Below are 16,930 nucleotides of genomic sequence, written 5' to 3' on the forward strand. Positions count from 1 at the left end.
TGTGAGATGCTGCTGCTTTTATATTCAGCATACACACACACATACACACACATACGGGGTTAGGGTAATTAGCATATGAGGCCACGCCCTCCCGGCACGCGCCATATGGTGTGTACGTCATTAAAACGGCCCCGGGGATCACGTGACAAATCTTCCATTTGTATCAGCGAAAGAGTCTCTCTCTCTCTCTCTCTCTCTCTCTCTCTCTCTGTCTGTCTCCATCTTTCTCTCTCTCTCTCTCTGTCTCCATCTCTCTCTCTTTGTGAGGAAAGTTGACCATCTGTCGCAACCTACACGCACGCATGCGCGCACACAAACATAGTGATCATGGAAGGTGTATATACTGTATGAGAAGCTCTATATATTTGATATAGCACGTTTCTAGTGGTTTTAGCCTATCTTTCTTTTTGTTGTTGTTGAAGAAGAAGAAGGTTGGAGCAACATGAAGCAGTAGGAGTTCCCTCTTGTGATATGTGTTTGCTCTCACACAGGCCCTTGCGGAAAAAAAAGTGTTGCAGCATTACAGAAACATTGTGCTGCAATACAGCACAGAAAACCTCCCAATCTGAATCAGTGCCACACCTGGTTCCCCCAGTAAACTGGTCCGGACACACCTGTGAAGCTGTGAAGACTGTCTGGCTGTCTGTCCATCCACCACTGACTGATATCTTGATTATCATTGAATGGATTCTCATCAGACCTTTTACAGACGTACATGTTTCTCAGAGGATGAATCCTAATGACTTTGTTGATCTGCTGACTTTTTCCTTTAGCATCAACAGCAGATTGACATCTGTTTTTAAGTGAAGCAGGCCATGTCGACAACTATTGGATGGATTAGAAAGTGAAAAATGTGCCCCACAATCTGGCTCCATATGCAGTTTTCTTTAATTAGATGATGGTATTTGCTGCAGATATTCATGTTCCCATTTAAATTAATTTTAAGAACATTGATGATCCTCTGACTTTCTTATCTAGTACCATCATCAGGTCAAAATTGTATTTTCATTCAATCAAGCCCAATCCAATATCAAATAAAACACATTTAAACCTGCTGGATCTGGATTCTTATTTGGATCCACATCAAATTGTACTCACTCATAGATACTGGCCACCTCAGGTCTGTACATTATACCCCGAGAAATTTATGAAAATATGGAAAAACTTTCAATCTTGCAATGTTGAAGTAAGCAAGATAAAATTCCTGGATCCCTTTGTCCGGATCTGCACCAAAAGTTAATGGGATCTATTCTGGGCCAAGACCCATCCTCCATCCAGGTGTGGTGGAAATGCGTTAGGTAGTTTTCATGTAACCCTGCTGACAAACCAACCAACAAATGGACACAGGCAAAAACATCAATGAATGATGGATGATTTGTTTAAGTTGTTTAATGCTACTGAACTGTGGATTTCTTTGTGAAGGACTGGGGTTGGACTGTGACTTTACGTATGTTCTCAAGTGCCTCGTCTCAGTGCCTCTTTCTGCTCTGCTAACAGAGAGCAAGAGTACCTAATGCTAGTTTAGAAGAAATATGTCCATTAATATAAACTAACTAACCAGCTTCCAACACAACGCAAAGCCCCTTTCAGTCTTATTTTTAGTCAGCATGTAGGCCACATAGACTCTGTGTGTAAAAAGGTCAGTAGATAATAGAGGGGGAGTCAGAGGATGGGACTTATCTCAGCAGTCCACATCCATTGAGTTAGACTGACTGCCTCAGCTCTGACCAGTAGGAAAGAAGCAGTGGACTTTGGACCAGGATGTTCTCCAGTGAAGAGGTTGCTATGGTGACAATAAACCGGTTGCTAGTAGGTTACCAAGCAACTTTGGAGGAGCCATGTGTGTCCATCAGCCTGGATCCTCTGGCAGCTAATGGTTAACACACAATCAATGTTTCTGTCTCTCTGCCGCTCAGTTCAGGTTTCATGAACATAAAACTAGTATCTAGGCGGGCAGCACCAGGCTGTGCTGTTCATGACTTGTGAAGCTAATAAACTTTGATTCTATTACACTTTTCTCAGGCAACACAGAATTGATAGTTCACAACTCAAAACGTTTTCAGTCCCACCAAAGTAAGTGGCTCAGAATGACACATATTTACGATTTCTGTGGATTAAAATATCCAACAATTGACTTAATGGTTTTACCACAAATATGCGTTTGGAAAAGCAGAATTTAGGATGAGCAAAGTGAAAATAGATCACTGAAGAGACAAGCAAAGTGAACAAACAGCACAGCAACTGGCTGTTGAATAAGAACTGTTATTCTATACTGTGGACTGTGTGTGTGTGTGTGTGTGTGTGTGTGCGCCCGTTGCTCCGTTCTATGTATGAACTGGGTGATCTGACCTTCTCTGTAACTGTGTTTTACTGTACTGTCATTCATTATCTATTCATATACCAGTCTCCACTTTTGGGTGGTGTTATAACCATATATTCCTGCTTCTCAATGCACTTGTTACTGTCATGAGAAAAGTTAACTAACAATAGAGTATCACTGAAAACACGTTCAGTTTATTTTAAGATAAGACTATAAAATTAAATACATGAAGATGAGTGAATAAATATGTGCAGGTAAATTATTCCAATCGCCGGTCACATTAAAGCGTTGTAATTTCTCTTTAAAACCAATCTCATCAGCGACAAATGAGAGCATTGAAGAAAAAAGTGATCTGATCTGTCTGATCTGTGTGAGTAATATGAAATATACAGACAAATAATTGTTTTAACCAAGACTAAAATAGTTAAAATGCTTTTGAAAATAATACATATGGTACCAATGAAAAAAGAATAGTTTATTTTGTATACCAAAAAATGTTTAATTTGATCAACAAAATCTATTTTTATATGGTGATCTTTTTCCTGCTTAATATTTGAGTAAAAATTAAAAGTCTCTGAAAGTGTCAGTTTGGGAGTGACAGCAGCCTCTCCAGTCATTCTGTTTGGATTTCTGTGGTGAATGGAGCTACAGTTTGGTTTAAATTCAGATCACTGCGACCTTTAACCCTCCTGTTATGTTTGTTTCTCAGGAACAGCAATAATGTTCCTGGGTCAATTTGACCCGGGGCATGTTTAATTATCCCAAAGTGTCAGAAACCAAAAATTCCCTATAAACATTGTTTATATCTCATTATTAACTCCATTACTAACCATTTCAATCAATATTTAGTGCAATGGTGTTCTTTACCTCTCACAGATCCTGGTTCAATGAGGATAATTCAGTTTTTCAAAAAAAAATGCATGTTAAAACTTTTTTTAATGTACATTGGAAATACCTACATATAAAATACAATAGTTTTCCATGATATTGATTTTTTTAAAATTTTATTTTTACATTTTTTTATGCGATATTTAGCTGGTTTGGAAAGCATATATTGCCTAAATGGGCAGCGACCTCTGAATTCCACTAGCCTTTCATCCACTGTGACATTAGGGCCTGGGTTATAGAGTAGTGGAAGTTGCTCTACCCACTTGTCCCACACTGTCCTAATAGCTGCCAGCTTGTCCCTCTCCCATCTGACAGCCCTTGTTGTCTCTCGATTTTCAAATCGGATTACTCTGGAGAAAATATGAAAAGTCTCCAGAAACATTGTGACACGAAATATAGCCCTGCCTGTCTCTGCATCCCACAGACTGGCTGTTGATTCATCCTTTGACTTATAGACCCCAGCCAGGATGCCCAAATATGCATGTAAATGCATAGAGAGAGAGTATATCATATGTAGCTGCAGAGTGTAATGTTGGTAGGACTCCCTTGCAGAGAATCTTCATATGTTTTTCCCCTCACCTGCTGAGTGTCCACTCAATGTGGGTGGAGTTCGCCCACGGGAACAGAAAAGGTTCCCGTCACAAGTCATAACAACACCTGCATTCTCGCACTTCACAGATGAGGTCAAGAGAATAGGGAGTGTGTGTGTGTGTGTGTGTGTGTGTGTGTGTGTCTGTGTGTGTTTGTGTGTGCGCGTGAGATTGGGGTGAAATATGTCTCACAGTTGCAAAGAAACAAATAGTATTTGACACTTCTGACCCCTTTTAGCCTCCACTTTGACTGAACAGTATCTATGTAATATAAACATGCAGGGGGGTGTTGCAAATATGTGAAATGAACCATTTTCATATTATATGTTGATTACACCTATTAAGCCAAGCAGAAGTTTCATACAAAAAAATACTTTTAAGTATTTTTTAAAATTCTTTAAAATGGTTCAGTTTGACCTGCAACATAACAGGAGGGCTCAATGTCTTCACAGCTGTTCAATCATCTGTAATTCTTCAGATTAACACCAGACCCAACAGCAGCAGTGCCTCGCAAATAAAGAGCATCATCAGTTTAATGGTGCTTGGTTTCCATCTAGTGGTTTCATTTAGATACTACAGATAAACACAAAGGTTACACTTTCTTTCTTTCTTTCTTTCTTTCTTTCTTTCTTTCTTTCTCTCTTTCTTTCTTTTTTGTAGTGCTACATGTTTTATTGGATGATATTATTTAATTTTTGGTGTGTATCTAGGTACTTTTAGGTGGTGTTGGTTTGGTTATTGTCATGTTACCAACCTGTTACATACACACATACAGTATTAGTCACTCAACCAGTGCATATTTGTGAGGTCAGGGCTGATATGTATAAAACGTCTAATAAATGGTCCTAAAAATAGTCCTAAACTTTACCTTATAAGTCAACAAAATCTTGGCTAGAAGTAGGAAAAGTAAAAGTATTTGATACAAAGAAAAATGCCTTTTGTTAAATTCTTATTTTGTATGGTATTATTAGATTGTTAATACTGATTTGTAATGTAATATGTAAGCAGTATTTTTAATATAGCAGGTTGAGGCGAAGCTATTTTATACAGTAGGATCATTTAGTACAGTAGTTTCCAACCTGGGGTTTGGGCACCTCCAAGAGGTTACAAGATAAATCTGACAATGGAAAGAAGAAAAAGATCCATCCATCTTGCAGTTTGTCTACTTTGTGAATACAGACACTGACCAGGAGCCTCAACACTGGTTTTCAGTGACGGGTCGAATGTCAAAAAGGTTGTGTGCAAAACCATTAAATTAAACAGTCGGATAAATGTAATGTGTAAAAAAAAAAAAGTACAATAGAGTAAAGGTAGAAAGTAGCATACAATAGAAATACTCAAGTAAAGTACAAGCAACTCAAAATAGTACTTTAATACAGTACTTGAATACATGTACATAGCTACCTTCCTTAGTTATTTTCCACCTCTGACATTGTCAACATAGCATATAACAAATACGTAGGGTGGGATACAAGCTTTCCTATTGCACTGAACAATATATTGGTCAACATAGAATGCTGGACACAATTTATCTTCATTTATACTTCTATATAACTGTATCTCATTGAGAAATATTGTACTATTTAGTCCACTGCATTTATGTGACAGTGTCCGTAACATTACAGGTTACTTAGATTTTATAAGTAAAATTAATGGTGTCTTTGTGAAGCATCTTTGAGTATTATGAAAAGTGCTATATAAGTTAATTGTATTATTATTATTATTATTATTATTATTATTATTATTATTATTAATAAAATGTGTGAGGAGCTTATAAAATATGATGCAGCGCTTTAAACCGTAGTGTATGCAGTAAATTACATAAAATTGATCACACACTGATAAATGATTAAGTAATAATATCCAGTAAAACCATGTATTATTAACACATTGAAAAGATCCATAATGAGTACTTTTATTTCAACTACTTTAAGAACATTATGCTGGTAGTACTTTGTTTTAAGTAACAATTTTGATTTCAGGACTTTGCCTGTGTCTATGATATTTTTACTTAAGTTAAAGCAGTGACGAACTGTAGTACATTTACTCAAGTACTGCTACGTATTTACAATTTGAAGGTATTTGTAGACTACTTTACTTGAATATTTCAATGTACTGCTGCTTTATACTTTCACTCCACTGCATTTTGGAGGCAAAAATGAATGATTTTTTACTTCTCTACATTCATTTGGTTGCCAATTGCATTCTGCATCAGGGCCAAAGTGATGCATTTTTTAATTCAATTATTTTATTCGCAATTTGATTTAAAAAAAATAAATAAAAAACAACATTTGATTTACTTTGACTTGTACTTTTGAATACTTAAGTACATACTAATACTTTTGATAGGCTACTATAATATCAGACACTTTTACTTCAGTAGACCTGCTGTCATAAAAATGACTTTCACCATCACCAAGGTAATATTTTGGCACTCTTGGATTTTATTATCATGACAGTGGGTGCTTTTTACAACACTGAGTAGAAGACATGAACACTTCCACCACCAGCCTTCTTTCTGTGCTGTGCTCTGGACGCATCACTGACGGGGCTGCATGTAGCGACGCACGCCGGCAGGTGTCGCTGTTCGTCTGCCGCAGCCTGCTGAGGACACGCCCCCTCCTCCCCTCTCTGCCTCCATGCTGCTGGTTTCAGGAAGCGGAAGCAGGAATGTCGGAGTGTTTTTTTCAGAAAAGTTTGTACAAGTTTGACAGTTTGGCAGCAGAGACGCACACTGTGGAGGAACATGACGGTGAGTTACTGACCCTGCTCACACCACTGCTGCTAACACTGCTTGTTACACTGCTGGAGGTGAAAGTGCTGCTGGTGTTAGGAGTACTTCTGTGTCCACCGAGAGTTTTTACTACGGCTGCTGTCAGTCCTGTGTCCCGTGTCAGAGAGAGCAGGACCAACTGAACAGGACAAACTAGTTAGTCTCATGAACATAAGAAAGGGAAAGTTTAATGACACATGATGTTTTTAGAAAGGGGGTTGAGTTTTTTATTAGGAACCAGGATTTAAGAGTGGCTGGATGAGGCTGATGCAGCAGATGTTTTAAGTGACAGACTGAGACCAGCATCTGTGAGATACAGTAAGTCCTCATTACTGTGTGTGTGTGTGTGTGTGTGTGTGTGTGTGTGTGTGTGTAATGTGTTGTACTTGTATGCTGCTTCATACTTCTACTCCTGTACATTTCAGGCATGAAATTGCTCAACAGTTTATGAAGTGGGCAGGCCCGTAGCTACCATTGAGGCCACTGAGGTCATGTCCTCTGTATTGTTTTTTTTTCTGGGTCTTTGATATCTTAATACATGTAAATATATTTATAAAAGACTTACCTGCAATTGTTTAGTGGAAAGTTGCAGTTGATGTTCATAATAATAAATACTGTGCAGTTCATTTATATTATTTGGATGAGTTGCAACTGATGTTTTTAGCCTTTACAATTACTTAATAAATGTTTTATGAACCATGTTACTGTTTCTTAACAGTAACATTGCTGAAGTATAAATTTACCATTTATTACTGATGGTTATTATAAAGTGTTACCCATGTGAATGCTCTTATTTTGCACATTTTAGATTAATATTTAATATTGTATTATATCTCTTCTGTCTGTCCTTCTTTTAATCTTGCAGTATGGAAGGTGAATGTATGTATATAATTGTAACTGTTGTGGTTTATCTACCATTCTTATGTCTGTTTTTATATTGTCTGTTATTTATTGTGAGTTTTGTGATTTTATGTGAATTACTACTATGAAAGTGAAATTTCCCATGTGGATTAAGAAAGCTATCTATCTATCTATCTATCTATCTATCTATCTATCTATCTATCTATCCTCAATTTAGTCGCTCACTTCAACCCGCTTGTAATACACATGTCCCTAATTATTATATCTTAGCAGCCCTTAAAGGAACAATGCACCCCAAAATGAATATTCAGTCATTGTCTACTCATCCCCAAGCCGATGTGCAGTCAGGCGATTTTTTTAAGTGCACAAAACATTTCTGGTGCGTATATGGGATTTTGGGGCTTTGGGAGGCTTTGATTACTGTGGATGAGCTGTATGGAGCCATTTGGAGCCACAGGTCCCCGTCTACTTCAGTTGTTTAGGAGAATGATGCAGCGCTGTTTTGCTGTGAAGCTCCAGAAATATTTTTGTTAAATGACAAAACTTCACCCGACTTTCCATCTGCATTAAGTTGAGTTGATAATGAACTAGCGAACTTATCCTTTAATGTTAATGTTTTTTTTTTATAATTGATCAATTTACAGATTATTTTTCAGATAGTTACCAGTGGAGGATGAGTGCTCAGATTGTTTACTTAAAGGTGCACTGTGTAGTTTTGAAAAAGAAATTCAAACCAGAAGGATTACACTTAAAATATTAATAAGGTAGTACAAACTCAGAAATATTTATTTGATATACAGTATTTCCATAACTGAATAAACAAGCTGTCTTCAGAGGGAAATAAGGTTCCTAAAAGATAGGTGGCTTCTTAGAAAGGTCCTGCAAATATAAACAAAGTAAAACGGTATGAAATTGTGTTGTCCTGTGACGACAGTTTGTTTATTCAGTTTCTTGAGTTGTGAAAATCAATGAATGAAGGGTTTTCTTTTCTGATTAAAGTTTCTTTCCCAAAACTACATTGTGCACCTTTTAAGTATAAGTAGTTGCACCACACTGTAAAATACTCCACGACAAGTATGGTCTTGCATTCAATATCTGAGTAAAAATACGTTATCAGCTTAATGTAGTTCAAGTTTCAAAAGTTGATCCCTGCTTTGCAATAGAATTGATCTCATCAATGTAATATTATGACATTAGATGATTATCAATGATACATAGATGTAAAATAATGTTGTCAAGATATTGAAACTTCAATACAATACCTTTTTAGAAATAACGATGCTTGATACCACGTTGGATACCACAAGGAAACATTGACCCAACAATCTTTACTTAAAGTAAAGCTAGCTTTTCCAAGTGGTATTAATGTTGACGCCACTGTTGGTTTGGCTTTATTGGCACAACCACAGTGCATGTGTCAGTTGCTGTCTAAAACAAAAGTGAAAAAACACTAGTACTGGTGTGTTGATACTGCAAAAAAAGTATTGAGTATTGAAGTCGTTTCAAAGATTAAGAGTTGATATGTAATGATATTTCAGTATTTACAACAATACTCGTAAGTAGCGTTCTGTTGTTGTAGAAGCTTGACATTAAGCTAACTCTAACTACTCTATGCACTGTTGGGGAGTTTGATGCATCATATTTTCATTTTCATGTGTTTTCGTGCGGTATAGATCCGTAAATATCTTGATCTGGCTAGCATTTGCATTTGTTTTGGGAGTGAAAGAGACTACTTTTGTTTTTTAAATACGGCTGTTTGCAGGATGCATGATGATGGAGTAATGTTTCTATTTGTGGCCATGTAGGATTAATACCTGTAATATGATGATAGTGAAACAAAGTCACTTTTGTCTTAGTAACTTTACTGTTCTTATTCCTGGGCTACATGTAACTCTACAGTTAACAGATTCTGCTGCTTGATTATAGTAATTTTGTTAGCTAATGATGAAATTATCATCGTCTTTTGTTAATGCTTTGTCTTGATAATAATAATCCAACAGAAAGATATAGCTCCGTAGCAAAGCTAACATAAGATGTTACACTTCGAATCTGTTGTTCCTCTGCTGTCTGGCAACATAGAAGTATCTGCTGCTGTACCACCCGACTACAGAGCAGCTTCTCTCCACAGACTGTGAGACCCCTCAATTCATCCTCAGCGTTAAGCCATAAAAATAGTTTTGATTTTATGACATAGGCTATTATTTTGCAGTGAATCCAACCTGATGACAGGCATTAAGAATAACTATAGTAACTCACAGCCAGTAATATGTTTCTTGCAGTCCATTTCATGTAGATTATTTTCTTTATTAAGCTGCTTGAATAATCAACTACACCCAAATACTGTACATTCAGTTCACTGTCATATGTAACGTACAAATCCTCACGTGAGGAAACTAGAGAATGTCTGACTTTTTTTGCTTGAGAAATGACTGAAACAATTCATCTATTATCAAACCTGAATTTTCTTCCTTCAGTCCATTAATCGATCGGTCATTTCACCTCTATTACTGAAAATGCCAGGTTTGTTCTGTTTTTTGTCTGCTCATTTCCAACAGCGATGCCTTAAGATTTATCTTGACACTTTATGATATCATGTTTGTGAATGAAACTTTGCCCACAAACCAAGCAGGACAGGAAGCCATATATGGCAGTTTCGTGGTGCTGATTATGAATCTGACTTTGAAGCACTCCTACGAGCAAACCTCACAATAAAAAGTAAGAGAGGTTTAGAAAATGACGGAAATGCTATTGCAGTGTTTCCTTTGAAATGTAGAGCAGTAGAGATATACAGTAGCATCAAATGGAATTATGCAAGTGCATACAGTAAGCAGAAGTATTTGAAATGACATGAGCCTTGGTTTAGTTTCTCTCTGATCTTCCTGTGTGTCTTCATACAGTTTGCTGCAACAATGACGTAAACAGGCTCTGTCACACTATTGTTTAACTCTGTTTGCAGTGATCGTCCCTTTCAGTGAGATTAAGCTTCAAGTGTTAGCACAGCTGGAATGTTTGCTGTGTTCAGGTAGCAGGAACAGACTCTACATGTGGTTTCACTCATACAGTCCTGACCTCTGTGTCTGGTTTATGTCGGAGCGGGCAGGTATATTCATACAGTCAGTCAATGGGTCATCTTCGCTCAAAGACATTCCGTTTACATGATATAAAACAGAGAGCATATCTTTTTAGACTTTATTACAAGATAGATTGACACACTACATAACTTGCTTACATAATGTTCATAATTCTGCCATACATTTTACACAAAAGACAAAAGAAGGAACTACGAAGAAATGAAAAAAAAAGGCAGCAAAGAGAAAATGAGCTGTAATAACATACAGCATACGTACTGAAACTATAATGACTGTCCATACTTTATCATAACTTAGGACATCAGTTTTACTTTGGATTGAATACAGCGATTACTCCTCATTTTATCACACTACATCTGCCTTCATCTATAATAATACATTTCACTATATTCTTCTCATTGGTTTCACTCTTGGATGAGAGGGGGAAACGTTTTTAAGAAACTGAAACACGTCCAGTTGCCTAAGATGCAGCATTTAGGATTACCATGACCTGGAGATGACTGAGAACCTTCATCAACAAATTTCACTGTATTATTTAATCCATTATCTAATCACATTTATCTAAGTATCTTGTCTTGGTATCTACCTATTTCTAGAGTAAACTCAGATAGTGATATACAGATAAAAATAGGCGAGATACAGAATCTTGTATCCAGTATATTGTCAATGAGTATTCCCAACAATATTTTATCCATTATATGTATTTTCACAGTCATCTTCTTTTAATCGTCCACCTACTTCTGATGTAAAAAAAAAAAAAAAAAAATCCTCACAGTTGAGATGCTAGAACCACAATGTTTGGTATTTTTAACAGTTCATCATTTATCCATTCCATATTGATCCATTTTCTGATGAAATCAGCAATGATTTGGTGATTTGCAGGTTAAAACATGTCTAGATGCCAAGGCTAATCCGTGCTACATGTGGTTAGAATAGTTTTTTAGATGTCTAGGTTGCATGTTAGTGTCACAACAACAGCATATAAAAATGAGTCAATCTCAAGAAGGTTGTAACTACATGTTGAAATGTAGGCATTAATTATTAATAGAGTTAACTCTATTAATAGAGTTGAACTGATAACTCCATTAATCGTCTCGTCGATTGACGTCTGTCCTGTTCTCTTGAATGTAATATTTCAGGAAAACCTAGAGGTTATTTTTCGAATTTGGCACAAACATCCACTTAGACTTAATGATGAACTCATTAGAATTTGGTGGTCAAAGGTCAAGGTCACTGGGACCTCACAAAACATGTTCATACAGTAATTATGATAAATTTCACACTTATGTCTAATTGTATCAAATGATGAAGGGATGACATTTTATATACAAAAGGTCAAATGTCAACTTTACTGACGTCGTAATGTTCTGCATTATGTTATGTCCTTACTCAGGAACAGAAGGAGAGATTGTGACCATTTCACATTTGGTCGGATACTGAATTGGTGACACTAATCTTGGTTGCCCACCTTGAAACTGTGTTGATCAGGGTTCCAGTTATAATCTAAGCTCTGTGTGGTTTTCTAAAGTAACTAATGTTAGTGGTGGAGATGAAGAAAGGATGCGCTCTCCATGAGAGAGAAAGAGAGATACTTCATGATGTAGCTGCTCCTGCCACATCCTGCTGCTCTGCTTAACTGTCTAAGTGTGTGACGGTCAAACAGTCAGCAGGACTGGTAGTAAAGTTCTTTGGAAAACATGCTTCTTTTAGCTTATTTGTGTTATTCATGTACATGGACTCATTACAGTGAAGCATGCATTATTTGTGACTAAAATAGTGGTTGTTTGTTTAAGTGACCCCCACAGATGTTTGAGTTTACTGCCTTCAAGAGAGCTCAGCTCCCACTGGCCCCCACAAAAAATTAACCCTTGTTGTGATCGTATACATCGTCTGTGCTGCCTAGTTGAAGATGTGTGTGAAGCATCGATGTTTGAAAATGTTAGGTTGCTCTGCAGCAACATGCTAACATGATTTCTAATATGAATGTTGCAAATTAGAAGCATTGTGTCCAACACATGCTCATCAGTTTTGCTGATAATGGGCTTCAGGTGGTTGTTGTTGCACCATGTGATGAAGCTCTCTATCAGTCCTCTGTGCTACTCTGTAAAAATAGTCTCTAAATGAAGACGGCATGTTTCTCTCCTGGGAATTATTCATTGGAATCAGACTACTATGTCAATATAGTGATGACTTCCATTTCACCAAGAGCGACACTTAATACCTTTTGGTAAATTCCTTTTAATAAAGTCTTCACTACACAGTGTCATGTGAGAGTTTATACTGTCAGACTTATGTTGGTCGAAGCGTTGTGTTTCAGTCTTAAGCTATGGACTGAACAGTCATCAGATTTTCTTGTATCTTTTATCTCGGATGGACTTAAAATCTTTTTTTTATATCAAAATCCGATTTGAAAGAGTCCTCTCTGCATAAACAATCTAGATTATTGCCTTACATCACTTTTAGACTGCCAGCTAGCAAATAGTACTGTTGTTTTTCTACATTAGTGCCAATACTTAAGTTTCAGTCGCTAATACCAAAACAATACTTTGCTTGATACATTGTATAGAAAATTGGAGAATATAAATGTTTTCTTTACCAGACAGATGTCAGTCTGTTGGTCAAGACTGAAAATTCTCAACAACTCTTGAATTAATTGTCATAAAGATTGGTACACATAAAAGGATAAATTCTGAAGACACGTTTAGAGCCGCCATCAGGTCAAAGTTTCCACTTATGTAGTGAAATATCTCAACATCCACATAATGGATTGGCACAGCATTTGGTCCACATACTAATGTTTCCATCAGGATGAATTGTAATACGTTTGGTGATCCCTTGACCTTTCCAAGCATTGCTATGCCTACGTACAGCCTCATAGAGCTGCTAGCGTGGCTGTAGGCTCCAGTCTTGTTTCTATTTGTTAAAGCAATGCAAATTTTTCAGTGTCAGTGTTTAACAAGGTCTCAACACAAAAGTCTTAAAGGAAGATTCGGAGATTATCAAAATTGTCGTTTAAATTATGAAATATTTGCTCAAAAAGGAAAGTAGGCTGAACAAAAAGTTAGGAATCTGACCAGACATTGGTCACCGACTTTCAGTACTTGACAGTTCAATACTCGGTGCCACACACACATTTCTGTCGGGAACAAAAAAAACATTAAGTTTCAAAGCTAAACCCTTCTCGACAAGTTTTCTAGGGTTTTCCTCTACTGAGAAAACTTGTCACCGTTGAATCCTTTATTAATTGTCAGAATCCAAACTAAACACGGCTGCTGTTTGGCACTTGAAGACAAAAAGAGAACATCTGTGGGGAAGCCTGAATCAAGAGGGCAGTTGTGCTGTTGCTGTGGAGGATGCTCTCTGCACACTCTGACTGTGTTGTTGTTTTCTGACATTCCAATTTGTTTTGCATTTACATGAGAAATCTAAAAATAAACCGATCCCTCCCTCATCCCCATCTCTCTCTCTCTGTCGTGGACAGGAAGTTGTTCTGTTATTTATTCTAAACACTTGTTTCCTGTTTCACACGTTCCCATTTAGATTAGCTGAACGCTACTCTATTTTTTTCCTCATTCTCCTCTCCAGTCAGTGAATAATGCTCCTCTCATCACCTCAGTTTCTATTCATGCTTTGTTCATCTCGTTATGTTCTTGTAAACTTGAGTTTTCTTTCCGTTAATGACAACGACCTATTGTTAGCAACCATGTTACCAAATTACCTACCATTCCATTTCTGTGGGTAAATAGTGTTCGTTTAAAGACAGACTTCCTCATTAGTAAACTGTGACTCTGACTACAGGGGCTCAGTCACCTGTAAGACAGAACTGAAGGAGGATATCAAAAGGAAATAAACAGCTGCTACCATCATTTATTTTGCAATTGAACCATTAATCACTTAGTCATTAAAATGTAAGAGTAATGTCCATCACAGCTTCTCATAGTCCAAGGAGATGTCTTAAGATGCCTTGTTTTGTTCAAGAAATTGTCTAAAACCCAAAGATTTTCATAAAAGGCTTCAGCATAAAATCATTTTATTGCTGAAACCACAAACAGGATGTTTTGACAATTTTTCCTGACCCTGACAGATGGATATTGGTCACTCGGATATTGGGCGGGTGTTTGTAGCAGTCGCTGTCTGTGCATGCAAATACTAAAGCAGCGGGATTATCTCAGATCTAAACATAAACCATGATGCATATCTCTTACATCTCTGAAAGTCATTTCTAAGAATTTAGCGAGCCTGTCTTGGCACATTTTGTTGAACACAGTGTCCTTTAAAACTTCAGACACAGCAGCAGTGTCCGGGCAGTGACTGTTCTGTGAGATGAATCCTGTTGAGAACATTAAATGAGCACACATTTGTTTACTGCTTATCATTTTCAAGTCCTCCATCAGTTTTTTAGATTGACTTCCTTCTTTTTAAGCAGCCACGGGTTTCAAATTCTTGCAGAGACTTGAATCTTGTTTCAGAGGTATCCATCAAAGTCAACATTTACTCAACTTTGTTATTTTTGGCCGAGTGCAGACACACAAACACAACACTAGCGAAGCTGCGTTTTTCTTACCAAGTAATTCACAGAATCAGTGTTAGTGCTAGACAGCTGATTTTCACAACGTCCATGTTACCTTACTGTTTGTCTTCCGGGTTTGATTTTTTATTTTTGATACAGAGCTTGACACTTTTTTGCTGCTGCTGTGTGTGTGTGTGTGTGTGTGTGTGTGTGTGTGTGTGTGTGTGTGTGTGTGTGTGTGTGTGTGTGTGTGTGTGTGTGTGTGTGTGTGTGTGTGTTTGTGTGTGTGTGTGTTACCTATTGGGTAACTTTTTCAGTATACACTGAACTTGTCAGAGCTAGTAGTCCTCATGGGGACCAACGACTGGTCCTAATGCTGCAAAACCACTTTCTGAGGTCCAGCTTGCCAGACCTGCCTGCGTGTGTGTACGTGCGTAAATGTGTGTGTAATCTCCGCTGGTCTCAGTGTGGGTAACTTGGTCATGAATAATAAAAGCCACTTCTCAATTCTCATCTCCCTACAAAACAACTTTACTGTGTATCATCTCTCCCTTTTGTGTATCATACGCTTAAACTGGATGATGATTTAATGCTTTAATTATGGCCTAATACGGCAGCACAAAGCCTTATGTGGTGACATCCACATTTATTGCTTTGTATGTCATGATATTATGTCCTTCTGTGTCACTTGTTTTCATGAATAACTTTACTCTTTTATCCTTTTATAGTGTTTAGAGTGCCTGTACGATATCTTTTCAGGGACTCTGCCAAATTTACAGCAATGCTTGATAATGTGCACTTAAGGCGCCTGTTAAAGTTAACAGTCTCTCTCTCTCTTTGTCTCCACCTCCCCACAGGTGTGTTACCTGTTGCTGATGTTGCTGTAGAGTTGTCAGTCTTCTCTGACTGACTGACCCCAACAGGCACACAGACAGGCAGATATGGAGAGTGGAGTTCTCGGGATGGACACTGGCACTGCTCCAGGTGAGCTGTCTCACTTTGATAGTTAACATATTCAGCTACAAGTAACTGATAAACAGTTGAAATAATTAACTGAAAGTAATGCATAAACAGTTGAATTTGCTAGCTAAGGTGATGGATAAATAGTTGAAGTACAATGCTTTCAGAAAGTATTCAAACCCCTTCACTTTATTCACATTTTGTTACGTTGCAGCCTGATGCTAAAATCGTTTAAATTATTTTTTTCCTCATCAATCTACACTCAGTACACCATAATGACAAAACATGGAAACAGAATTTTAGAGATGTTTGCAAATTTATTAAAAAGGTAAAACTGAAATATCTGAAAGTATTCAGACCCTTTATTCAGTATTTAGTTGAAGTACACTTGGCAGCGGTATGATGCAACAAGCTCTGCACACCTGGATTTGGGGATTTTCTGCCATTCTTCTCTGCAGATCCTCTCAAGCTCTGTCAGGTTGGTGGACAGCCATTTTCAGGTCTCTCCAGAGATGTTTGATTTGGGTTCAAGTCAGGGCTCTGGCTGGGCAACCTCAAGGACATTCTCAGAGTTGTCTCTAAGCCACTCCTGCGTTGTCTTGACTGTGTGCTTAGGGTCATTGTCCTGTTGGAAGGGGAACCTTCGGCCCAGTCTGAGGTCCTGAGTGCTCTGGACCAGGTTTTCATTCAGGATATCTCTGTACTTTTCTCCGTTCAGCTGTCCCTCAACCCTGACCAGTGGCCCAGTCCCTGCCGCTGAAAAACACCCCCAAAGCTTGATGTTGCCACCATAATGCTTCGCTGATGGGATGGTATTGGGCATGTGATGAGCGGTGCCTGGTTTCCCCCAGACATGATGCTTGGAATTGAGGCCAAACAGTTCAATCTTGGTTTCATCAGACCAGAACCACCACTGTTTCTCACAGTCTGAGGTGCTTT

The 16,930-nt window shown here is 37.7% G+C and overlaps 1 protein-coding gene across 2 annotated transcripts in view; it reads left to right on the forward strand.

Annotated features, from left to right (window-relative positions):
• The first annotated feature begins 6,428 nt into the window (after nucleotides 1-6,428).
• itprid2 (ITPR interacting domain containing 2) overlaps nucleotides 6,429-16,930 on the forward strand; it is a 47,350-nt gene continuing 36,848 nt past the window's right edge. Inside the window, exons 1-2 of one of the 2 annotated variants that reach the window (XM_084362573.1) lie at nucleotides 6,429-6,550; nucleotides 15,889-16,015. In XM_084362573.1, coding sequence (XP_084218699.1) covers nucleotides 15,973-16,015 — 43 coding nt within the window. In that variant the 5' untranslated portion in view covers nucleotides 6,429-6,550; nucleotides 15,889-15,972. Of the gene's footprint in view, nucleotides 6,551-6,634; nucleotides 6,890-15,888; nucleotides 16,016-16,930 lie in introns of those variants that run through there. The other variant, XM_084362574.1, reaches the window with a different exon arrangement.

Source organism: Pagrus pagrus, assembly GCF_965226575.1.
Source record: "Pagrus pagrus genome assembly, chromosome: 9".
NCBI lineage: Eukaryota > Metazoa > Chordata > Actinopteri > Spariformes > Sparidae > Pagrus > Pagrus pagrus.